Below are 27,515 nucleotides of genomic sequence, written 5' to 3'. Positions count from 1 at the left end.
ATTGGTGGCAATACATTTACAGGCCAAAGTTTAAGACAGAAAAACGAAGCCTGAAAGTTATCAGTACGTACAGTTCTTGGCGAGAACGGCGAAGTTTGGCCTTCGTGTCAGCGAGCTCCACTGATAGGTGCTGCCGTTCTTCTTTGGGGAGTATAGCGGGCTGTGAGGACTGGTCAGCACTGGAGGAGCCTATGGAGCTAGTGAGCTGCTGCGACTGCAAATAATCTCTCTCTTGAGTCAGCTCCAAGATCAGCTAAGAAAAAAAACGCACACATACCATAAGAGATCTCAGATTCAAGCAAGGGTTGCTCTTCGTCCATCAATTGCGATTTGCCATATTCTTCAGTATAAAGCAGTTTCAGCGAGGATGTAAGCCCCCTTACCTCTGAGCACTCATCACGCTCGTCAATGAGCTTGCGTAGATGAAAGGCCATGGTACGAGACAGTGGGTCCAGGTCCTCGGGGGGCAGCTCCCCCACCTCCAGCCACTGCATGTCCAGAACATTTTCCTGGTTGTGGGTCACCTACATGGAGAGATCATTTTACTCAGACAGAGTTGCTCAATAAGTGCTCCAATTCCAAAAAATATTTTCGAGGACTAATCATTTTCACTCACCTCCTGAATATGGGAAACGATAGCTGCCTGGGTTTCGATGTCTAGCAGCTTAATTCTCTCAATGATTTCCTCTTTACGTTCACACTGCAAAAAGAAAGAGAGTGAAAAAAAAAAAGAGATAAAAACAGTAGAACTGATCATAATGGCATGAAAGGCATGCCTTTTTCAATATTTTATTGAAAAAAAAAAAAAAAAAAAAGCCAAGCGTTTTCAGCAGTGATTTGATGAAAACAATACATTTTTTAATAATTAAAAAAAAAAAATTTATATATATATTTTGTTATTAATTGACAGTGATGTATGTGAGTGGAATAATTCATCAGAGAGATGCACTGATTGTACAAAATTGCCAGGCAGAGCGCAAGATCACAGTAAATTAAAAAAATGAGCTCTAAAGTGTACATCACACATATGCATGCTGTTTACCCTCTCTCCAGAAAACAGGAAAAACCTGTGGAATCAGAACGGGAGCGAGAGAGGAGGAGTGGGGGAACAAAAGTGTTTGTGTTTGGAAGAAGATATAAAAAGACAGGACTACAGTAAGCAGGAAGTCAAAGAAAGACATGGCATGCAGGTGGCAAAAGAAGGTTTTAGACAAACATTAGCTGAGATACGGAAGCTTTAACAGGGTTTATGAAACTCTCTGATAAGCAGGATTTTTTTTGTTCCTTGGAATTAAAAAGAACAGGCATGTCCAGACACGGTGATTATACGGCTACTGAAGGTGTGAAAGCTAAAGACAAAGTCTGGGCTTACCTGAACGGCACAACCCAAGAGCAGCAGCAAAAGCCTCTTCATCTCCTCCATGCTCTTGCCTATAAATTATACCAAATTAACCTTTTTTTTTCTTTATATAATTTGTTAATTAACACTAATTACAAACCATAAAAAAAATAAAAAATAAGTACTAGTGTGCTAAACACCTATTTGAAATCATAGGTTTGCCTAGAAAAGGCAACTGTTATCCTGTAGGCACAGAGTGTGTACCATAACTATTAACCAGCCCTAAGCTATTATTAGTGGTTACACGCACACGTGGCTTTTTGGAAACGTGTTTATACTGCATCAGGCTTTTATTCCCCTCCCAATTCTGCATTGCATTTCAATATGAAACACGTTTTTTTTCCCCATTTTAGGTTTTCTTGAGTCACTTCTTCCACTTGCTTCCAATAATAGAATAGTTTCAAAGACATCTTCAATAGTGTGATTCGGTCAGCATTACAGCAATATTTGCTAAAACATATGGATTGCTTGAATGTGTATCTCAAAGATGTGTCCTCCACCTACACTCTGGGGAGAACAGGAAGGAGTTGTCATGGAGTCCCTGTGCCCTTCCCAACAGCGTACCCCATCCTCAGAGAGGAAAGGTGGAGCTCCTTGAAACAAAGCCAAACCACTTTCACTGCATCTGTCTACTGTAACAGCCCTTGTGTACAAGATTTACAGGGTTGTTCATTCGCCTAAAAACAGGCATCTTCTGTTCTACTTGCTGGAACATAGTTTCACCTAAAATGTATAGTGGGCAAGTTTTTGGCCTGGGTGATGTGCTTTTTCAAGCTGGTTCAAACATGACCTTGCTTCGACAGTGGCAAGTAAAACAATCGCTGATGGCAAAGGAAGTTGCTGGAGGGGTTGGTTATTTTGATCGCCTGCAGGAACGTACATGCAAAACTAGTGTGCATCAGATCAGCCTGTCAAAGTGCAGCCTATCAGGAAGCTTAAAAGGAGCAACAGAGAATAAACACAAACCAAGAGACAAGCTGCCCTGTGTAATCCTGCAGGCTGTGCAGAAAGGGCTCTCATGACGACCATGTTGTCATTAAAAAGACGCATAAAAAATGCATGAGAAAATGAACTTGAGAATCATTAAGGCTGTCATCAGCTGATAACAAAAGACAGTGACTGGGAAAGTCCACTGAGTTTGTGTGTCCTGCTCGAGCAAGTGGTCTGTCAACAGCAGGACTCGCAATCAGCACAGCCTGGACCAGGTCACCACAGCCGGCTTCCTCTGGTCTTTTCCTTTTCCTTCAGATTTTATAGGCCTAAAACATGTGGCACTGATGTGAAGGTGAGGATTGGACTGTCTGTGAGAGGATGCATGGAGAAGTGAGGACTGACCTTTGATAAAAGTAATGAGAGATTGCACTCTCTGCCTCACTCTCTTTTTGTTTTGTTTTTCAAACAAGTTTTTATATAAGGAGACACTTCAAAACAATGACATACACTGTATTTCATTACCGCAAATGTGCTGCACTGTACATTTACAATATAATCTTACATAAAAAACATCAGTCTGGTCTTTAACAACAACAACAACAAAAAAAAGATATAATACCAAAGAGTTTTTTCTACCTGACAACGGGTCCTTGGCGATAGTCAAAACGTTGGGTAAGGTCATCAGAACAAGCTGTTGGAGATTTTCCTGCATAATAAAAAAAAAAAAAAAAAAAGAGAGAGATTGAGAGAGAGAAATGAAACTCAGAACATCCTGCTTAATGTAAAACAGTCTCAATATGCACAGCCTTGACATACAACTAAAAGGTGATTTCAAGTAGCTACCACAGTTTTATCACTCTACAAGGAGGTCATTTTAGGGCATGGAGATGACACCCTAGTAGCAAAAAAAAAAATAAAAAATTAAGCTACAATCAGCGGGGCAGATGGCTAAACCAGACTGAAAAACAGACTGGGGTCATAAACCAGGAAGAACAGTAAGGTGGGAATGGAAAAGTGTGTTTGAAATGGCAGACATTAACGCACCATGTGGGGTGTTTTAGGGGAAGGGAACTCTATGGAATTTATACAGTTCAATAGTTCATGTTTGGGGTGATGGAGACAGGATAGGCCGGGCTGTATTCTTATGCAACACAAACATGGAATAATATGTGCCTTTCATGGGAATGTATCTGAAGATTTTAACAAAAAAATAAAAAATAAATTTTAGATCATGGCAGAACTTTCGAAAAGATAAAAAAAATAATATAATAATAATTTGCTTACTTAACACAGTCTAAATAAAAAAAGATATATACAAAACAAAGCAAAGTGACTTTATTGCAAAATAATAATAATAAAAAAAATCTCACTATGTTCATTTCCTGTTTAAAATCTTTAAACAAGCATGTGTACTGTGGTGCAAGTATGTATACTGATACATAGATGGTACACATACATATTTTACATAGAAGAATATAATGAATCATTACATTGGGATTACATTATTCATGACTATATCAATTATAATTACCCTCATATCTGAATATTGCATGTAACCCCATCCCAACCCCACATAACATTTGCGTGCACACATGTATGCCATGTGATCCAACTTCAAGGACAATGGCCTCCGTAGCAACTGAACCCAACACTCACGGTACACAATAGACAAGACCTGACCGGTTCATCAAACCTAACCCCTTATTTCAATATACACACACAGGTAGGGACAGTTCTACCATTGGGAAGTACAGGAAATATCATTAAAACTGCAAGGATGTGGTTGAATGCCACAAAGAACAAGCTTAACTCAAATGTACATGCAAAAATCTAGATAATTATAAGTACATAGATAAATAACTACATACTGAACACAGCAGTGCATTTGACCAACTTCACCATCTAGAATTTCACTCTCCTCTGGACTCCTGCAATGTAATTTGCACTGCAGTTAAGGTGTGTTTAAACCCTCCCCCACAGGTATTTGGGTTTAATGGTGTGCAGTTGTGTCACACATTACGCCAAGTCTGTGTCTCTGATCTAGCAGTGCAAAAACACCTATAATCTAATAAATCTGCTAGGTAAAACGTAAGTGTTATGGCCTTTAAAAATCACTGTGCTCTGGATAAGACACATTTCCACACCCAGCCAAGGACTACGCTATCAATATAAACGCTGAACAATCAGGGTCATAAAATGCTTTAAAACCTTTCATTTAAAACCAAACAAAAAACACTTTCAGCCCTAACTCATACATCAAAGCTACATTATATGTGCACCTGAAACCATGTAAAAACATATAGTGCGCTGCTGTGGTCAAAGTAGTCTTGTTACAATGTCACGGTTTCACAGTTAGTCCCGGTGTAGGATAACCTCACTGCTGACGTTTTCATGATAACAATTAAAATCCAATACCATGCTCTCTTTCTTTACTTTTTTTACCTGATCAAGCTCCTTACCTTAGTAGTTCTTATCCATTTCTAAGAAAGAACAATCAGGGGATTTGATCCTTTTGTTCCTATTGATTGTTGTACGTGTTGAAGGATACATGAGACTTGAATAAAATTTGTCATACATTTAAATTTTGTAATTTATACAGTAATCAATACAGTGAAAGATTCAACTGTATATACACTTCATTCTTTTAATTTAAACACCCCTATTGTTTAGGTGTACCCAAAATGTCCAGATATACAATTTGTTTTTTTTGGCAAACTACTGGGTCAATAGTGAGACCCCATAGTGTTTTGGTTCATCCTCATATCCTATGACATCATTGTAAATCTCCAGCCTCCCAGCCTACCCCCATCTGACAGCTTAATCTGGTCCTGAGATGAACGAGTCCCTCAGGAGGGCTTTGTCTACAGGGGGCTGATTGAAGCACCACTCTCTCTGATCACAATGCAAGTTCCTAAACTGAGGCCCAGGCCTGAATTCATCATTGTGCCCATGTATTACGGTGGTAATACGTGAAAACTTCTCTTTTCTTCAGATACCACACACACGACAAACTTTTCAAAACATTCCGCTTTTATTAACCATATACATGCACAAACCGTGGCTAGATTACAATGCTGAAATCTCTAATCTGTTCTGTCTGGGTCACAATGGTGGCTCTAGTCCTGGATTTGGTTTTATATTTATATTTGGAACTTTTCATAGATTGTATGGCCATTTGAGATGATTTGTACTGATGCAACATAATTGTGCATGTTCAGACATTGAACTGTATACAGTTAAATACAAATCGCTTTCAATTTCCTGGATTGATGATACCAAAGTGTGTTTAAAAAAAATTAAAAAATAAAAATAAAAACAAATTATAATAATTGTAGAGTAATAGGTTAATGTGTTTTTTTATTTTGACTTCATTTGACATTCGCCTACAAATCGTAAAACAATGTTGAGCCATTTTTGGTAATTAGGACCCGTAGTTAGAACATATCCGTTCACTACAAAACTCTTCCACAAAACAAACATCACATACAATAACTATTGCTTTATTTGGCACACTAAACACAGCTTGCAATTAGCTAAAAGCCTGTGTTTCAACATGGGGGACAATATACCGAATAGTGGTGAGTATCAGAGACAATCTCTGATTGAATGATCTAAAATGTTGAACTATTTTATAATTTGCTCAGTAGCTCCTGGTTCCATAATGTCAACTGACTGTATAAGACTGTAGAAAAGACATTACCCACAATCCTACACTAATGCTCCTGGTATTACTTACTCTCCGGTGTTTATATTGTTATTATGATTTATAATCACACTCTCGATATCACCCAAATGAGGATGGGTTCCCCTTTTGAGTCTGGTTCCTCATTCCATCTAGAGGAGTTTATAATTGCCACAGTCGCCCCAGGCTGCTCATCAGGAATAAATACACATCGTTTACTTTCATTTTTAAGTTCTGTAAAGCTGCTTTTTAAGACAATGTCCATTGTGAAAAGCGCTATAGAAATAAATTCAAACACTTATTTATATGCTAAGCTTTTAATATGTCTGCTTCCAGATGAATTCCTTACAGAAGCTATATTTTAAATTGTTCCAAGCGAGAAAGACTAGTAAAAAGAAGGAACAACAACAACAAAAAAAAAAAAGTCAAATATAAATTTCTACCTCTAGGTCTGATTTCTTCAGGGTTGTGTGGACACACAAATCTAAATAAATCCTGAACCTTTTTGGTTTGTTGTCTTAAATTAGATACTTTCAATAAATCATTTTCTAATTTGAGTTGTCATACATCAATAATGATAGTACACATATGATCAAAATTGATTAGGCTTTTCCCCCACCCATAAAATAAATAAATAAATAACTAAATAAATAACGTCTCTCAGTAAATGAGGGGCAATGTGATTGTCAAATATTGTGTTTGGTGAAATGATCCTGGTATATGATAATATAGTTGAGAAATATTTTGTACATAGTACACAACATAGTTCTAAATCTTTTCTGCCTAAAATGTCTGGACCTTGTAAATGTATTTTACAGTCAAAAGCTCCTTTTTGTTCATTAAAAGTCAAAGAAATGATCGTTATAAAACATTCTCACGTTATAAAAGATGAAGGATTTCAGCTGGACGACTTATGCTTTGAATATGGTTTCGGTGCAGGAGCAAAAGAAACACATCATCGGACCCCTAATTAAACGGTTCGACAGCCATATCATTAAGAGCTTGCACTTTAACCATGTATTCCTGCTACTATAAGAGCATTCGCATGCATATTTCTAAACCCTTAGCAGTCTTATTATTGCCACTTAATATGCTATACCATAAGGATATTCTGTTTTAAAAGGTGGTGTCAGCTTTTAGCTAACCGCTAAATTGGGGGATAAAAGCAGAGGATCAGCTCTCGACAGATATATTTCTTAAGTATAATTCTTCTGATATGTACAGCGTTTTAAAATTTAAAAGTCTAGCCGCTTCCATTTGCGTCTCTATGGCTGGATCTCCATTACTGTAAATTAAATAAATCAACAGAGAGACAGATGGCACCCCTTATCTAAGACCATACTGCCAGCAACAGAGAGCCCTTACTCTGCTATTCTAACAGTCGGTAAGCAGGACCCAACCCTCTGCGCATACATACACGCAATTACGACCATACACCTTAATAATTAATAGCACAGCTTCGGTACCCAATGCGAGAGACGTGTATGTGGAACTTAAGCAGTCTACTCAGTTGTCTCATTATTAAAAACCCCAATAAGGGAAAGACAGGAGAGATGTTGTGCTTGGCCTCACTTCCTTTTTGTTTTTTATCCTGAGCAGCAAGAATCTACGACCTTACACGCTCTTTAAAAGGCACTTTTCACATTTTCCAAGCTACCCACAATCCCATATGCCCAATCAGTGCTCACACAGATAGGACACTCTTGGAATAAAATGCCATGAGGAGATTATTTGTGCTTGTGGTGCTACTGTACAATTTCCTGACACTGATGGAAAGTTTTATGAACCACCAAACACCACTTTGAGAGAGTTTTGCTTGCATCCACAGAATGCAGCTACTTTAGCAGGGTACTCTTTTTCCTTTAGTTATTCCTCTGTTTGGGGTAATGAGTACTGGTAGATTGTTCAGATATTTTCCTTCAAGAGGCATTTGATTGGGTCAAGATTCTTTTTTTGTATAAAAACAGCGGCCATCTAATGTACTAGACATTACGGTGTGTTTGGACAATAGTTTGCGTTACTGGGCACAAAGATTAGATTCCTCTCCACTGAACATTTGACTATATCCTATTTGCAATTCAAATCGACACTCGTTTATTCAACTGCACTATTTAACGAACTAATGCAGCTCTTGTGCTGCTGAAAATCAATTATTCATGCTTAGAGGTCAGCTGGGAAGATGTCCAAAGATTTTCTATGCAAGATGGGGGAAACGCCTTCTTTTAAACGTCAATCACGCATTTCTATCCGGATAAATTACATTCCAGAGGCTTGGGTAGAATGCATAGGGCAGATTCTACCCATGCTAACAATTTAGCTAATAAATCTAGCCAAGTAACAAATATCTGTGCATTTGTGCTAATATTGGATTCCCCCCTTCAGGTTCTTTATTGCAGGAGATCATTAATGTCACATTGTGCACTGTGCACATAAAACATTTGGTTAGGAAGTGTACCGCAGTACCAAACCGGAGTCTAATGGCACTCGTTGCCACTTGCTTAAGAAGTGAATTAACTTGCACATGTATTTTAGCCAATGTCAGCATAATTATATTATTGATACATGTAGCATTATTATACTACATGTCACCAAAAAAAATGATAGTGAAAAAAAGGTGTCACATTTTGTTCTCCAAGCAAGTTTTAGAATATGAAATTAAATCGCCCCTGGAGTCAGTTGATTCAAGTGAGTTAGAAATGAGACTAGTGCTGCAAGGGGAAACAATCACACTCTGATTCATACCACAGCAAACATGTCTAGTGTAAAAACCACCAAAGTGTCAAGCACATGCCAACTTCCACTCTGAAATGCCCCAGTGACACACTCTTAAGCAAGAACACAAAATAAAAGATCATATGATTAGAAGCTTTAATTAGCAAAGTTGAAATTTAAATCTCTGTCAAACCAACAAGAACAGTAATAGCCCATAAGCTCGGTCACTTTTCTTTTTTGTAATATGACAATATATTTTTGTATGGAGTCTTGGACATGTGGTATATAGGTAGGAGAATGCTGAGGATGAAGCCACCAGGAAGGAGAAAAAGAAGAAAGCCAAGGAGGAGGTTTATGAATGTGGTGAGGGAAGACATGCAGGTAGTTGGTTTGAAAGAGGCAGATGTGAAGGTCAGGGGGTAAAGATACGACCCCTAACGGGAGCACCCGAAAGAAGAAGATTCTTGTATGAAGTCTTGCATGCATCTTACACAGATTTGCACACTAGCTGCATTTTTGTGAAGCATTCAGTCAATACAGTCATACAAGTAATAGGAAAATGAATCATTTAATCAAGATTCATCATCTGGCAGACCCAGCTAAGCTTTTTTGGAATAAACCACAGCACGTCATCTTTCGAAACTTGAGCTATCACAGTTTCTGTAGCAGTTGCTCTGTTGTAACCAATCAAGCGTTCATGTAGATTATTTAGCTGAAGGCAACTCTGCAAGAAAAAGATAATTTTTTTTCATTCGTCATTTCATTTGTCTATTCGGATTAGTTGAATTGGACTATGAAATCGATGACAATGGCATGTTCTCAGAGAACTAGATAGACGTGTATTTGTTTTTTACTTGAAACTCGAAACATGTCATTTGTTCAAAGTCTCTAGTATCGGTCAAAATGAGTAATATGCAGCAGAAGTGTGAAATCAAACAAAATAAAATAAATATTAAACAAATGTAATAATTGTCTTATCTGTAAATAATCATGAATGGATAAGCATTTAACAGTAACTGTTGCCTCTGTTTAGTCATATTTATTACTTTTTACTTTTTTATATCATGAAGAAAACCATTATAAAATGTTTCAGAGTTTTGACTCTGATCAGTATAATTCAAAAATTAACAACAAAAGTGAAATATAATGTTTAGCTAGCCTGGTACTGTATTTGTTCATTTTTAAGTTAAAACCCAAGCCACAATAGAGAACAGTCCCTCACATTTCTTTCATGCAGAAAAACTGTAAAACGATTCATTATTACTATTTAAAAAATACAAATAAAAATGTTGCCATATCTGCTTATTTTTTGTACCACACTAGGATGTTATAAGCATCTAGCTCTAATGACTCAGCATAAGCCCACATGTCTCTTGTGTCATGTGTAAATAATAGTTTTCTTTGACTAGGCATCTTGTTTCATCTAAGTTATACAAAATAATCTTTACTATGCTAAATAGTAAAGTAAACCAACCCGTATTGTAGCTTATCAGTGCACCCGGACACTAACAAAAGGAGGTGCACCATAGAGGCCACGTTATGATAACAGCATAAAAACACTGAAGCAATCCTATATATAAACTGATATAAACTGATTTGAAAGTGTTACACAGCTCATAAAGCCTACAGCTAGATTATATGCCTCTTACAAGAGATGTCCATAAAAAGGCTGATTAAGCCACTAATGTATTTTTATTAAATAAATCAATTGGGCTCAGGGTCTGGGTTTTGCAAATGAAAAGAGACACACACACACACATACACAAGAGCAAAACACACAGAATACAGGCATTCTTTGGCTAAAAAAAATTATTAGATAAGCTTCAGCTGCCTTGGTCCTGATTAGCTCCTGATTTAACTGTTGTTTTTGGAAATGGTGGTGCACACATGAGCATCCCATTCATATGAATCATTTTTACATCCCAGTCCAGTTGTAATACCACTTTCACAGTAATAATAACTTCCAGTCTTCAGAGTAGAGTTTCCACTAGATTTTAGAGTGTAGCTGTGGGAATTTGCCTATTCGGCCACAAGAGCATTAATGAGGTTAAGTAGTGATGTTGGAGAAGAGGAGGACAAAGTCAGTGTCCCAGTATATGCCCGTGTGGTTGAGGTGAGGCCACTCAAGTCCTTCCATTCCAACCTTTGCAAACCTTGTTCTCTTACACCACACTGTATACTGTGTCATGCTGAAATCTTTTTAGGCTCCTTGCTTTCAGTGAAGTGAAATTGTAATGCTACAGCATAAAAGCCATCCCATTTATTAAATTGCATGTTAACCAACTTTTTGGCAATGTTTTTTGGCAAAGGAACACAATATATGGGTTTAAAAAAAAAAAAAAAAAAAAAAAAAAAAAAAAAACTCAGTTGTAGGCTGATTTATCTTAAGTTTGTAATTTAGCGTACCAGTGTACATTTATTTATTGACAGAGACTCAAAGCACTTTTGTACGTCGCTCTGGACAGGGGCGTCTACTTCGTCTTCTTTTTTCGGCTTCTTCCATTAGGGTCGACACAGCGGATCATTCGTCTTCCCTTTTTTTGGTCTTCCTCTTTTCCTCCTTCCTGGTGGCTCCATCCTCAGCATTCTCCTACCGATATACCCCATGTCCCTCCTCTGCACATGTCCAAACCATCTCGATCTTGCCTCCCTCACCTTGTCTCCAAAACGTCCTACATGCACTGTCCCTCTAATAAACTCATTTCTAATCCTGTCCATCGTCGTCATGCCCAATCTTCAGCTCTGCTACCTCCAGCTCCACCTCCTGTCTTTTACTCAATGCCACTGTCTCTAAAACATACATCATCACAGGTCTCACCACAGACCTATAAACTTTTCCTTTTACTCTTGCAGATACTCATCTATCACAAATCACTCCTGCTATCACTCTTCTCCACCCACTCCACCCTGCCTGCACACTTTTCTTCACTTCTCTAACAGGACAGGGGCATCTACTAAATGCTGCAAATGTAATGTAAATGTTTAATGGTCAGGTATCCACAAACCTTTGGCCATATAATGCAGGTATAATTTAAGTTAATATAAAAACTGCATGAAAGACAAAGTTATTTTAAAGTCCAACTATAATAGCTGGTTATATATCACACAGTGCTCAGGGGACGACATATAAAATTATTTACTGATGATGTATTCATGGTATGCTGTTCTATATACTTTGGTAAAAATGTTTTTATCCTCTTCATGCATTTGTTTTACTCTGGAAGTGTTAATGCTTTGACGGAAACTAAAGAACCGTAATTTCAGGACTATAAAGCGCACCCATATATAAGCCTGAATTTGACAAAAAAAAATTTATTTTGAACATAAATAAGCCGCAGGTGTCTACACTGAAACTGATTAACTTTACACAGGCTTTAACAAAAGACACGTTACACACGGTGTAACGGGTGAAATATGTTGCGCTTCCTTTAGGAGCATAGCGGTATTTTGGGAATAGCCTGCCACTGCATTTTTGCCAGTATTACTGTGTGTGTTCAAGACGAGGATTGTGTCCTTATTATTTTCTGATGCTCATTTCTAAGTTTCTTTGACTAACCTGTAATGCTGTTACCAAGAAAAATTAAAAAGCACGAGTTTTGGAAACCTGTCTGTGCTTATGTGATTTCTGTTGCAACTGGAGTTAGCGAGCTCTCCCTTCCCCAGACTCAACGCATTACAACGGCTTGTATCTAAACAGTAGCCTACCAAGAAAGTCATTCTTCCTCCTTTCGTTCACAACTATTTCTCTCTGGAGTTTATCTCTTGGCATCGTTGTGCGTAAAAAAAAAATAAATAAATAAAAAATTTCTCCCGATGCAGTGCAGCTCAGAACACAGGTGAGGTGCGTTTTTTCGTTTCCGTTCGGAAATTTCATTGGTCTAATATTATGGGGTTCAGTTTTTTGGCTTGAAGTTTGTGAAACCAGGAAAAACCCAGGAAAAATTCGTAAATAAGCCGCTTCGTTGTTTAAGCCGCGGGGTTCAAAACGTAGGAAAAAGTAGCGGCTTATAGTCCGAAAAATACGGTACATTTTTAGTTCTTGTTGCTTAAATACCTGTTGACTCTCCACCCCTGTGCCATCTGAGAAATTTACAATCCTAATCCACTTAAATCACTTGCTTATTACATACAGTGTCATTAGGCAACTTCAAGACTACATATGAAAAGAAAAGGTGTAACTAATGCACTAAACTAAAAACTAAAACGATGTAAAGTGAAAGCGAATGTCCTTAAAAAAGGTGGTCAGTGGAGCACAAGCTAATTAGGGCTTTCATACCACTGTGACCTACATTACAGCAGAGCCTCGGGCTGTTTCACTGGGTATTGAAACATTCCAGTATAATCAATAATCACATCACCAGTCTCAGACCATAAGGTTGTTAGTGGAGTGAATTCCCATAACTGCTGATGAAACAGTGTCAGTTTCAGCAAAAATGGTGGCCCAATTCTTTCACAGACACTGTTCTATATTATCCACTAATCTGCTGAGCTGGCAATGTGCAGGACATTACAGCTTATTAGAGTAACGATACTTTACACACGAAAACCAGACTGGAAAGCAAATCCCACTGCCAATATAGGGAGCTCCAGATACTGCACCAAAGAGGTTTCAGATAATGTTCAAAAGCTACAAAAATGTTCTAACAGAATGAGGAAAGCCAATTCAATAATGACAACATAGCTCTGCTCTTAACATCCTTTTATGTAGCTGATACTGTAAAGTTTCCATACTGTTGACTCACTGCCTTTTTGAAAAATACCACACGAGAGCCATGAGAATCATTTAAGATAAAGCGATTCGCCATCACCAGCCGACATAAAGAACAAACGTCACGCTCAAGCAAAGTGCGCAAACAAAACACACACAAAAAGAGGCCAGGTGACACTGAACATGGAGCAGGCCACCACTTCCTGTCACATGGGCTCCTTTGGAGACAATACTGCTTTTGGACGCTCCCTTTTTTAAAGCACCATAAACAGAAACGGCAATAAAAACGGGTGGATTGTGTTAAGGACGTGCCGAGGTTCTTAACATTATTTCCGCATAAGAACTTCTGCGGGCCTCTTCCTCCACAAATCGGCAGGTCAAGAAGCGTTTCAATCAGGTAACGATTTCCACGAAAACAAGACCAGAATGAGAGGGTTATCTGACACGATTTTAATTTGTGCCAGTGCAGTTTTATGGCTACCATAGTTAAATGAAGTAAACACATGGGACACACATTACGCAAAAGCAGACCAAACAAATCCCACACACCCTTAAACTTTGTGAGTGAGTGTGTTCTGTGGGCGGATACACACTAACTTTCGCTGCCCAGTGACTCAGAGGATAACAGGACAGAAAAAAATAGCAGGGAGGAAAAGAGAGAGAGGGGGGGGGGTGGTGGTGGAAGAGACATTCCAGGGTCCATGGCAACCCCCGTGCCCAGAGATCTGACACACCCTTTCTCCCTCCTCTATTAAGCAAACGAGGTCTATTCTAACCCAGCTCTACAATGGAGGCTCAAAGACAAGCTCAACAGATTCAGTGCCAAACTCTTCTGGACTATGCACATGAATATCTCAGAGGTTTATCATATCATCATAGAACAGAGAGAGGTGCTGAGTCACCTGCGCTCCTCTGAGCCTCTTTAAGCTTCCGGGTTTAGCGTGTTACTTTAATCATTTACTTTTAAAAGAGTGATTGAGCTTTAGCCAGTGGCCCAAACATGATGGATCTGCTGTACATGCCATGCAAGAAAACAGATGTCCATCAAATGGCTGAGTGAAACCACACAAAAGTCCGTCTGACATCGGCTTACAATATACACCACACAAACACAGTGTCCCACCAACACAATGAGGAACAAGTAGCTCTTCCAGGCACCATAACTTTTTATTGATCATAGACTTGTTCTGTTTTGTGTACATATGATTAGAAAACTAAGCTAGGTGAAATCAAAAATGTCCTTTGTGCTAAGCTTGTGTTGCACTCCTGAGTTTTTATTTTACAAATGGTAATAAAATAGTTTAATCATAAACCAATGTAGGTTGAAGAAGAACATGGGAGGACTTATTATTATCAACAATATCAACATATTATATGCGTACAGTTCATTAACAAATTCAGCTGTTAAGCTGCCACTGCTTAAAGTGCAAAGTACATCTGGATGCTGATCAGTTCAAAATCCCTTTTACTATTAACATCGCTTGTCAAGTGTTTCACTGATCTATCTAATCTAGGTCCCCCCCCAAGTATTCAAAAATGTTTTCCTGGTCTTCTAGCTGAATACATCAAAGTTAAATTTTCGACCTAAATATCAGTGTGGCGACCGTAATAAATATAGTTGTATTTACATTGTATTTATTACATTAGCATTAATGAAAATCTCCATTTGCTTAACAGAAAGCAAAAGAATGTAAGATGAGGGTAAGAAGGTGTTCAAGAAGGAATCACGCCAGATTTATATGTCATAATAACTCATACCAGCATGCTCTGTTAAGCTGTAGCACGCCAATGCAAAATGCCTGAAGACTGCCAGGTAAAATACACCTGGAGTGAACATCACTGGATAGCTTGCAAGTGTACAGTCATGTAAAGTCAGCAGCAGATATCTTAAGTATTGATGATAGGGACAAAATTTGATGCCATTAGAAAAAAAAAAAAAAATCATGGACCCAACCTGCCTTGTGTCAATAGTACAGGCTGGTGGAGGTGGTGGAACAGTGTGAGGAATGATTTCATAGCACAGTTTGGGCCTGCTAAATGCTAATTAATCACTTGCCCGATGCAGCAGAACACATAATTTGCAGCAATGCAATTAAATTAATACGATTCTTATAAGGTATGTTTCCAACATCCTGTGGAATTAATGGCATGGAGAATTTAGACTGTTTTAAGAGCAAATGGAGGCCTCAATCAGTACAGTATAATATAAAGTAAAAGCATTAATTAGCAAACAGGCCATAGTTAGCAAGGCACTGTGGTCTGATTCACTTCAGTGCATTCAGACACTCAACAAGGGCACTGGGAAGCTCACATCTCTCATATAGCAGGTTTGAGCAGAGTCAGTTTACACTGCACACCGGCTCACACGGAAGACTAGACTCTCATTGTAGACAATAGGCAGGGAGAACAGGCACCCCTCCCCCTCAGATACTCATTGTCCTTACTGCCTGCAACTCATTTCTCAAGGGCATGCTATCTGGTGGTTGAGCTTGGGATTATTTAGGAGCAAATCTAATTTTCTTTCTTTTTTTGCGGTGCGCGTAATTAAATGGTAGAATGCAAAGTGATAATCACTGTGTATAAACCGTAGTGTAGCAAGTGGGCTAGTCCAACCGAGTCAACAGGTCCAATCAAGATTGCAAAAAAACAAAAAAACAAATTGCGAAGTATAAAAATATGCAGCTGGACAGAAGACAGAAGTTTTGTATACTCCCTCCGAAGTGCAATGCCAAGAAACAAAAATGTTGTATTTCAATCTTTTGGCTAGAAAGAAAAAAAAATTAAATTTTATGGACCACAGAGTATAAAGATTATTTGTTTTGAATTGAATGGTTCACAAAACTAAAATACATCATTGCTATATGTTAACTGCTTAGCATAGAATAGTGTATTCTAAAATAAAAGATACCAATGTAAATGTGTCAGTTATGCTGCACCAGGTGTAAGAGAAAATAAGAGTAAGAGTATGTTTCTAACTAACATGCTAACACTGTTCAGTCAATACACCTACATTTTCAGTGGTCGATAGAGCTAATCATCAAAATCTGCTGAAGATATCTGGTTAAAAGGCAGGTTACATGGAAAGGCTTCTGTTATGATGCCGAAAGCTATGCCTCATACAGTGAATCCTGAGCCGGGGCTCTGGCTATACTTTTTCCGTTTAAGAATGCTGGAAAATGCACGTTTGAAATGTCAGACCTAGCGGAAATGTTAGATCTGTGAATTACTGAAAGGATTCCTGCCATTACTCACAGTAGGTCAGAAACGGAGTCTTATTTATATTTATATAATATATTTGAATTAAACACTTTGGTTTTCAAGGCACTGGAGCTTCTAGTTTGTTATTTTCACAAAAAGTACACTAACAGAGTGCAAGACTAATTTTGCGTTGTCGTATACCCAGTTATTAACAGCTATAGGTAAATACATTAATGTATGGTTAAGGTAATTCTATAAAATATATTCATGAAAATGATCTCTTTGTGGGAGGGTTAAACTCAAAACCGATAAAGATGGAGCTGGACTGCAAGGATATGAACTAGGGCTGCAACAACTAATTGATAAAATCCATAATCGATAACGGCATTCGCTGTCAACAAACGCCGTTCTTGATTAGTTGGGCTGAACACAGGCACTTGGGAAATGGCAGCAGGAACAAGTGTGGAGGAGGTCATCCAAAGCAAACGAGCATTTTATATTAAACACAACTGAAACGCCAGGAAAACTGTACCTGCAAGTTGTGCAAAGCGGAGCTTGTGTGGCTTTGAAGTACCACAGTGATGCACGAGCACTTGAAAAGAAAACACAGTGGTGTCACGGGTGAAGGCGAAACATCAGCACGTGAGCAAAAACTGTATACAGCAAAAAACTATAATCCTCATCATGTAAAAATGGTATAGTTTAATGAAGTGCCATTGTGTAAACTGTTTGTAACTTCTGGACAGTCGCACTGGATCTGTTCTTTCGTGACTCGCGAGCATCAGGTTGTGCAATCAGCTCGCTCGCAACACAGTGATGGACTAAAATGAAAACTGTACAAACACAATCTAATAGCAGCAAATAACAGCAGCAGTAAACGGTTGCATTTTTAGTTACTGTTATAGTTTTCAGCGAATAATTATGCATTTGTACACCAATGCACATTTTTCAGGTTTTACAACGTTAAAATGCTTGTTTTCAATGTTTGCATAATTCATTTATGCATATATCGTTTAATTATTATACAAAATGAAATATAAAAAAATATAAAAAATTATATTCTAGATGCTTATACTGTATCTTCCCCTTATAACATTGTATTATATTTTATATAGGTTTTTGTAAGCATGGTTACCATAAATTAGAGTTTTATATGCAGGAATCCCCTGGTTTATCACGGATTTGCACACACACACACACACACACACACACACACACACACACACACACACACACACACACACAGAGTGAGGAAAATAAGTATTTGAACACCCTGCTATTTTGCAAGTTCTCCCACTTAGAAATCATGGAGGGGTCTGAAATTGTCATCGTAGGTGCATGTCCACTGTGAGAGACATAATCTAAAAATTATGTCTCCATGATTTCTAAGTGGGAGAACTTGCAAAATAGCAGGGTGTTCAAATACTTATTTTCCTCACTCTGTGTGTGTGTGTGTGTGTGTGTGTGTGTGTGTGTGTGTGTGTGTGTGTGTGCAAATCCGTATAAGTGTAATCCGTATTAACTGTATAAGCGAAGTTTAGAGGGGTATTTTATGGAGTTTTATGTTGAAATACTGAAATTTATTAATAAAAATATAATTATTAATTATAAAATTAAGTAAAATGTTAATACAGTACAGTAATGTATACATAAACATTTTGGAACGTAACCACTGAGATAAACGTGGGATTATTGTACTTATAATAAGCAAAACTTAAAATAAAATAAGCAACAAATATACAAATTTTTTTATCCGATTAATCGATTATAATAAAACAAATTATTAGTTACAGATATGATATGAACAGTATAAACTAATATAAACTGTTACAATGGTTGAGGCCTGTTAAAGTGCCAAACAGGGAACAGTCAACTATGAAGGAACTATAATGAATAGATATTCTGTTTCACCCAGATGAGGATGGGTTCCTGTGTGCCTGGTTCATCTCAGTTTCTTCCTCATACCATCTCAGGGACTTTCCTTACCACTGTTGCCACTGGCTTGATCATTAGGGACAATCTTATAGGGACTAAATTATGATAATCTATTTATACAAAGCTGTATAAATAGAGAAAAGCTTGAAAAACCTGAGAAATAACCTAAAGAACCATACAGAGTGCTGGATGGAACCGAAGATGAACGAACTACAATTTTACAAAGTTTTGGCATTACATAGTACTTTATGAATGTAAGTAATGTTGCTCTAAATATGTCTCAAAATCATTTTCTGCTGAGGTTATTTATAATTTATCAGCTACATTTCCTGTGTGACCAACACATACGGTATGAGATGGCTGAGCATCAGCATGCAAGTGTATCACCACCCTGCTGAATAGCTGAATCAGTATGAATTACAGATCAAAGTGAACATTTAATTGTGTTTTGAGTTTAATAAATATTCGGGACAATATAGTGGTTAGACAAAAGAGTAGTGTTCACTCACTCATCATGTCTCCAGCATCATGCCGGTCGCCGTAATGAATGAGTAATGTGTGTTATGTATGCATAACATCCAACACTGGACACTGGCAAGTTAATCAACTAATAACAAAAGCAACATCATTTTTAAGCTTAAATTTTAAGGTATTCTTTTAGACAGCAGCAACATGGTTTATACATTCTAAGCCACTGTACTGATATTCAGTAGAATGGGTTGGTGTGGGTCACATAGCCTTTATAATGTATACACTATTTTCATGGTTTAAATATGTTTAGTCATTTTCACACCACATCCATATAAAAGCCAATTACACAGCTTGAAGCCAAGCTTTCACTGTATTATTAGTGGTCGTAAAAAGGATCACATTAAAAAGATGGGAAAGGAAATAAAGAAAAAATTTAGTTGCAAGTTGAGCTTGGTCAACTTACAAAATAGAACAGATCTAATCAGTGCCGGAGGTCTTTTTTTTTTTTTTTTTAATGCCATTGAGGCTAAAGACGTAAATGTTTTGACTGGGTCAGAAATGAATTAAAATCTGTGGCATTGCTGCTCAACTAAAAGCCACCAACTAAAGGATGGAATAGTACGATGCAAATCTGATTAGACACTACTAATACCAACTTTTTTTTTTTTTTTTTTTACATTTTCTTTTTTGGATTTTGAATATTACATTTCCAGACCTCCTCTTTATTGCCTAAAGCAGTTTCTCTAAACACTGCATAGCTAATATTACAGCGAAAGTTTGTTTATGTTTATTCAACCTAATTTACAGTACAAGCTTGTCTGATGATGTAAGCGGGATTAACAGTATTTTTTTTAGTGTCAGTAATACGATTCCACATAGATTGAACTTAAAAACCTATTTCAATATTTCCGAGCATCAGCGAGTTTTACATTTAAAAATGTAACATTTAAACGATTAACTTTTTAATTATGCTGAAAAATAAAGCAGGAGACTAAACAACTGCAGTGGAGTGCTAAAACGGAATCGGTTTTATTGGCAGAGGGAAACTCTAGACTGTAATCTAACATGAGAGGTAATGTATTACAAAGAGTTAAGCATTTCCGTTAACAACTTTCCAGATTTACTTGAAATAACAAGTTAGGGGGCCTAGGAGCTATTTATCAAACTACACACCAACCGTTCACCGGCCTGCGAGTGAGGGTCCATAGGAGTGTGATTAACATGTGCTAAAACAACACATCTGCTTCTGATCAGGAGAATGCTGACCTGTTGATGTTGTTGCTTTGAAGGCCCCCCATACCCACATCTTAAGAACCACACTGGACATGTTTAGGCTTTGCAGGCCACTATTTAGACTGCCATTATGAGACGGCAGACAGAGGATGGGGTTTCACAAATGTGTTGCTTCCATGTTCAGTGAAATAGTTATGGTGGTTATTTTTGCTCATATTGACAATGAAGGCCTTTAGGCATACCAGCTAGATGCAGAAGCGCTGTGTTAGGGCAGGTTTAATGGCTTACAGTAGGGTGTATTTACCACAAGTTAAGCGTGCCTCTAAAGTAGCACATGCGTACACACACACACACACACACACACACACACACACACACACACACACACACACACACACACACACACACACACACACACACACACACACAGAGCTCTGTTACTTATTATGAAAGCCCACACAGCAGGGCTAAGAAATGAAACGGGCTCACACTAGAGCTGTCTGATCAAACCCGACAACAGTCAGCCTGCACTTTATTTATACTTTAGGTTTCCTCCTTACTTTACCTGTGAATCATTTAAACAGACAACACCATGGACTATATTAGTATGTGAAATGAGGTAAAGTAGAAGTAGGGTTGTACGACTGAGGAAAAAATATCACATTTCGAGTGTGTTTTACCATTTTTGTGATATCAAAAGTTTACATGCAATTTTTCTTCTACTTTTTTTCCACTGTTCTTCAAAATAAAGCAACTTGTCCCATTTATAGGTCAGCTAAGCTATTGTTAGATTTTTATCATGCCCAAACGAGAACCATCTGAATACTAATAGCCATCTACCATGTTTGTTGAGTCAAGCTAGACTTTACATTGTCTTCCTTCACGTTTTGCTGTTTAAGGTGTTGCACACTTGCGATTCAGATCTTCAATCGTGTCAAATGTGGTGCACGAACGACGAACTTGCTGCAGAAGGTCCGAATGTTTAAAAACGTTAGGAATAACTCAAATTTCTAAACTAAAATAAAAAAAAATAAAATAAAAAAAATTTGCGGATTTTCTGAGCTTCTCGAAACGTAACCCCCGCGAGTTCCGGGGACCAGTGTTTAACAAAAAGATGCAGTACAAGCTTTTAAAAGCGGAATTCGTAGTTTTTTGATTTTCTGTTTGTTATTTGGTTAGAATCTAAAAAAAAAAAGGTCCACAACAAATGTCTAAATTTATAGTTGATTTATTTGCAAATTCTGTGTTTATGATCCTCTTTAACAGCACCTTCAGCAGAAGCATGAATTTAAAGAGATAGTAAGACGGTTGAGAGTGAGCATGGGTACTAAAGAAAAAGAAAACACATTTTGATGAGGCCGTACGGTATGCTGGCGGATTCATACATTTTCTCCACCAGTTGAGTACGGTAGCTATAATGCGGAAACCAGAGTATGTATTGAGAGTAATGATTTAAATAAACTACTCCCAGAATCAACCAGAAGGATATAAAATCCACCCATATAACCACAAACTTATATCCACTTCCTTAGAAAGTGTTTTTTAAAACCACACTTCAGGATGCAGGATGAAACTGGAGGACTTGCACTAAAGATAGCTTTTCTTCTGAACCTCCTGAAAGATTTTTTTTTTCCTCTAACGACTATCATTAAGATCATTACAAGCCTAGTAAAACTTTCAAAAACTCAGAGACCACCCTGATCTTCATCCATGTTCTAGTCTTTTAAAACTATTCACTTTGTTTTTAAGTATATTAGATATACAATTTTGACAGCAAGAATAATGTTGTACCTGCACACTGTTAAGACATGCACAGTGTAAGAACAATAAAAGGCCAATTTTAGCTTCCATTTTTTTTTTTAATACCATAAGTTAAAAGTGCCCTTCAACACGATGCCTGCAAACCAGCTGCCATGTGCCAACGTCGAACCAAGAAGCAGCTTGAAAACCTGAGGTAACCTTTAGCAGACTAATTCTAGTAAAGTAGGAAGTCAAATGCTGCTATGCATAAACTTCACCCCCCACTGTACATTTACCTGGTAGTAGTTTCTGACGTGTCTGGTTACAGTGCTGAGGTTCTGGATTCGGAGGTTGACATCACTGTTCACTTGTTTGTTCACCCGGTGATTTGTAGGATTTGGGTCTCTGTTGGGGGAATAAAAAAGTTAAACAGTTGCAGTGATGCAAATACCATACAATACACACAGTTTAATCTTCTTCTATGATCTTCAAGCAATCGGACATCCATTCATACACACACACACACACCCCCTCTCTCTCTCTCTCACTAATATATATATATATATAAATAAGAGAGAGAGAGAGAGAAAGAGAGAGAGAGAGAGAGAGAGAGAGAGAGAGAGAGAGAGAGAGAGAGAGAGAGAGAGAATGACTCTATAACGTGGGTTCAGGAAGGTCGAAGACTACTCAAATTTCCAATTCCTGAGTATTTTTTGTGCATTTTTGGTTGTTGTATTGAATTGGTGTAATAATAGAACACACAGACTTTTGGCCAAAGAGCTACTGCATAATGAACAGTGGTTGTTTTTCCTTTTTAAATGCTGCTAAGTGCAACAGTCTTTAGTAACAATTAGCATTTTAAACAACTTGCAAATGGAAACCTAATGCACCTATTCAGCCGATCCTATATCACATCAGGACTCTACCATATTGTACCAAATTTGAATTTTGTGCATGAACCCCTGTAAATACAGACTGCATTTCAGGTAAGTGAGAGTGAACAGAGTTATAGTTCTCTGAGCAGAATGTCCAGTAACCAGGCTCTGGCACACACTAGTTGAGCTTCCACACAAACCTTATTTGTCCCAGCCTCATTTACATTGGCTTTGTAAGAAGGGAATGCAAATTCTGCCTGTCTGGTACCATTCCTACTTTCTTGTTTTTGAAAAGAAAAAGAAAAAAAGTTAAAGCAATTACAGTTTTTCCAATCCTGCTGTCGTCTTTAAATACTTTGTATAGTCTTTAGGTTGGAATGACTGCTGTGTTAGGCTATAGGTAAAGGAAAAGTCTGAAGAATAACAAAAAGCTTGTTTGGTAAAAAATCTGGAGAAAGGACACAGTGCACAGAGAGATGGCATCTGCAGACAGGACTAGTTCATGTGAATATCATTGCCTATAGTCTGTGTGAGTGTGTATAATGCAAGAAATACACCTGAAAGACAATTACACAAAGGGGTTTTTTTTTTTTTTTTTTTTTTGAGTGAATGAGAATCAGAGAAACAGACATACATACAATGCTTGTACAAACAGATCAAGAAGGAATCCTCATTTCACACTGTGAGAATAATGATAGTAAGTGTCTAATGTAATGCTGGACTTCTAATTGATTCACATTTCTCTGGTACAGGCAATAAAACCAAAATAAACATTGACACCCACGCAGCAGTTATAACAAACACTAACCAAGCAGTCAATACCAACGAGTAAAACACACAAACACAAAAAAGCATGGTAACAAAAACGTTGTCTGACAAAAACATTCAGTCAAGTGGATTTCCAGCTATAAAAAGCTTTAACTCTGTCTCTTATATCTGTAATACAGAGTATGCCTCATGGTATTACAGAAAAACATATGATTAAGTATATCACACATGATGCGATATCTTGAATGGCACCGTCAGAGAGGAGCTCATGCATAACCCGAGCACACGTCATGCTCTAATCTAAATTCCCCCGGTCCCTACAAACCCCCATTATGAGCAAAATATTGTCTTTGTCTGAGGACCATTGGTCATGTTCATTAATAACAGAGAAAACCAAACAGCTTGATGGAAAGGGGGTTAAAGGACATTTGGGAGAGGGGGTGGGGGAGCAGGGTCACCCAGGGGCACTTTGGATAGCACAGCTGGGAAAAGCACAAAAGACACAAACACTGATTGAGAGCAGAAAAAGAAAAGGAGAGTGGCAAGAACACGTAGCCAGCAGAAACAAACACCAACTACATGACTGGAATCACGTTCGGACAAAAAGTTCTTAAAATGAAGAGTTAGCTGTTTTTGAACATTTATGCGTACACTAAATCGTGTTCAATTTCGAAGGGCAGAACGGCCCAATATACCAAAACCTTTCCTCATTTTCAGAATTGCAATACTTCACAATTAAGCCAAAGAAAATGTACTTTCTGGCACATCAGACATTCACTGATATAATAGTAGTCTCACCACAGTATCATGAACATTTTTATGCGTTCTCAACAGGAAGCATGGAAGACACCTGCAGTTACAGCAGAGCAAAAAAACCCGAAACTTCTTATGAGGCATTCGAACTTAGAAAAGAAAAAAAAAAAGCGCCAAATGAAAACTCAACACAGTATAAATGACCAACACAGGCTTCGGCATCTCCCACACCATTTTTATTGTAGCTCAAGGTCACTAAAGACTGCATAGATGTAGTAATTACACATTGACAGAGTGATGAAACATAAATGCAGAAAATTAATGTAACTACCTAGTCTGATTTCTGGCAGCTAACGAAAGGATGTGGTTACAGAAGCCATGTGACAGCTGCAAAATTAAACTCTACTACCACACACACACACACACACACACACACACACACACACACACATCTGCATGTACTGTTGTTTGAGCCACTTACATATGGGTCATGATTTTATGAAGGAACACCCCATCCACCAGCTCCATAAACATGGAGAGCTTGTCCTCAGAATTCGAAGCCAGGGGTCCAAAGGTCTTCACCTGTAGAAAAAGTAGAACTTAACTAACAGGAAGAAAAAGCCTATTGCTGTTAATAAACACCTTCAAACAGCAGCGTTTCCTATTTTCTTTGAACCAAGACCTTGTGCACCAGATTGCTGCTGTAAACTTTTTTTTTTTTTTTTTTACACAGAAACATAAAAGCTGGAGGCTGAAGAAAGAAATCATTAGGAGACGCAGAGCCAAACAGGATGCAGTGCCACGGTGAGGGGTCGTGGGAAGTACTGCAGGTTTCATCGAGTGATTTTCTCCCCATGCACACACAGACACCATGATCTTTACACTATAGTTCTGCTCAGTGGAACACAAGCATGGGTGGTTATCCTCTAGGATATTTAAGACTTTCCTCTCTGCACTCTCAAGTACTCAAGTGAACAAGGGGGTGATAATCATTGTACCTGTAACATGAACATTCAATTTTAAGATCGGAGAACAGATTCCTTTCTAGTGTAGAGGTACAATATCTGCACCTACACAAAATACTCTACAGGCACCATACCATCCTTACTTAGTAAAAAATACATCTTCCATGTACAAAAGTTATACACTTGACAACACAACCCCAATAAACAAAAAATGTGTTTCCCCACACACACACAACACAAAAGCTTTAATCTTCCCTTCATAGAAACAAACAAAAACCGTGAAATGTTTATAAACAAGTTTCCAAGAAATTGCACTGTCAAACTTATGTTTCTTTTATTTTATGTTTTTACATCACATTATATAATGATCCAATAGCAAATGTACTTTGCATATATTCCCTCCTTAACTTAAAAAAAAATCAATATAATCAGTGTGATTACATGCGCACATAGGGGGGAAATCTTTTAATGGTAAAAACAAATAAATGATAAATAATAAGGATCGTGGGGGGGGGGGTGTTGGGGGATAAGCACACGTGAAGCCCACGTGAAAAGCAGAAATTTGACGTTTTTGTAAGGGTACAGTTAAAATAGTATAAAACGCCATCAAATCCAGAATGGTATTGTTTAAAAAGTGGCCTATAAATATACAAATCTAACTTTAAAATGATGTCATTATAAAGTCTATCAAATAGAGAGGTTAGGTCCTTCTCTTGCATTAAATAGTTGAAATGAAGACCCCCAGCAGCAGGTGCCGTGTCTCCCTACATGATCCACACTCTTTTCTTTTCACTTATTTACTTACCCAAGCCACCAGCGGAGACTCCATGAAGTTCGCCATCAGCTCAGACACAGTTACATCCATTTTGAAATCAGAAATAAAATGCAAAAAGAAAAAAAGGTTTGTACAACTCAGTTCAGTAGGACATCGTCTAGACTCCACTCCGATGCTCAGTGCAGGATAAGAGAGAGGGGCGCAAAACGAAACCAAACTTTAACATAAAAAACATTTCTGTCCCCCACGAGTCGGAAAGATGCTTGAAAGAAAAAAAATAAGACCACAAAAAATGTGCAGCGTAGAAAATAAAACACCGAGCTCCTTTCCAGGAACTGCAAAGCGACCCTCTTAGATGTTGCTTGATAAAGAGTCACGGCACCATTTCCTCCCCTGATTAATGAACAAGGATCCCAACAAAGTGAACCGTACAACAGTCGAACCGTGAGATAATAAACTCAAATATATGAGATTAAAAAAAATATATATATCTTGTGCGTAAACGTGCTAATACATAATCCAAACGCGGAAACTTAAAACATTATAAAAAGTATATTAAAAAAAAAAAGTTACGGCCTGCAATGTTGTAAAGGAATAAAGTTCACCTCCTGCCCACACGCTTCACTTGCGTTACTTTGTTGCCGAGCATTCAACCTGGGCTGAGCGTGAATAGTGAGACACAATGACATCTCGAAAAGCCAATCAGAAGTAAGTCACCGCCTGGGATTGGAGAAAAACATCCAATGAATGAACGCCTGGAGGCGGGGTTAATTCAAAAATGACGTAAACTAACAGACCGAATGGTGAGGCAGGTTACTCAAGCGCCTTATAGTGAAATAGCGCCCTCTGTCAGCCTTTGCTGGGAGCTCACAAATATCGAGTGACTAAATAAAATTAAATAAAAGTGGTCAATTTTATTTAACTGTCCATACAATTTACATTTTTAGGAATTTGAATCAATGTGTTTTAAGAGAAATAAAAATTCTATTAAAATTATATTTCTTGTGACAGAAGTGCCTTTGTGAATGTATCTTTTATATAAACCGGTATTAGCATAAGCAGGGTACGTAAATCTGCTATCATGTAGCTTAATTATTTTGAATTAAAAATAGTTTTTTTTAAATTATTATTAATTGTTTGTTTTAAAGGTAACCATTTCTAGGCAAGGGGTGAATAACTAAGGTAAAAAAAAAAAAAAAAAAAAAAAAGATAAATGTCACAACAGCAACTTAATACATTTTTATAGTTAATTTTTTTCAAATCAACTAGCCAGATTGTGATAATTTTGCATAGCTATTACTAAAAAATCACATTGACAGATGTTTTCAGACCTGATACTATGACACTTCAATGATGCTGCAGTGCATT

At 37.7% G+C, this 27,515-nt stretch overlaps 1 protein-coding gene across 3 annotated transcripts in view; it reads right to left on the bottom strand.

The window, feature by feature from the left end:
* The window catches only part of ccdc88c (coiled-coil domain containing 88C), a 48,180-nt gene extending 21,354 nt beyond the window's left edge, over positions 1–26,826 (bottom strand). For 2 of the 3 annotated variants that reach the window (XM_083543550.1, XM_083543551.1), the window contains exons 1-8: positions 26,178–26,826; positions 24,889–24,989; positions 22,308–22,416; positions 2,969–3,038; positions 1,373–1,431; positions 617–700; positions 384–524; positions 72–253 (exon numbers count right to left, since the gene is read on the bottom strand). In XM_083543550.1, the coding sequence (XP_083399676.1) occupies positions 72–253; positions 384–524; positions 617–700; positions 1,373–1,431; positions 2,969–3,038; positions 22,308–22,416; positions 24,889–24,989; positions 26,178–26,237 (806 nt within the window). In that variant the 5' untranslated portion in view covers positions 26,238–26,826. The remainder of the gene's footprint in view (positions 1–71; positions 254–383; positions 525–616; positions 701–1,372; positions 1,432–2,968; positions 3,039–22,307; positions 22,417–24,888; positions 24,990–26,177) is intronic. The other variant, XM_083543549.1, reaches the window with a different exon arrangement.
* Positions 26,827–27,515: the final 689 nt, after the last annotated feature.

This window comes from Silurus aristotelis (assembly GCF_946808225.1).
Source record: "Silurus aristotelis genome assembly, chromosome: 6".
Lineage (NCBI taxonomy): Eukaryota > Metazoa > Chordata > Actinopteri > Siluriformes > Siluridae > Silurus > Silurus aristotelis.
The sequence above is the reverse complement of the archived record's forward strand: the minus strand, read 5'-3'. Positions and strand labels throughout refer to the sequence as shown.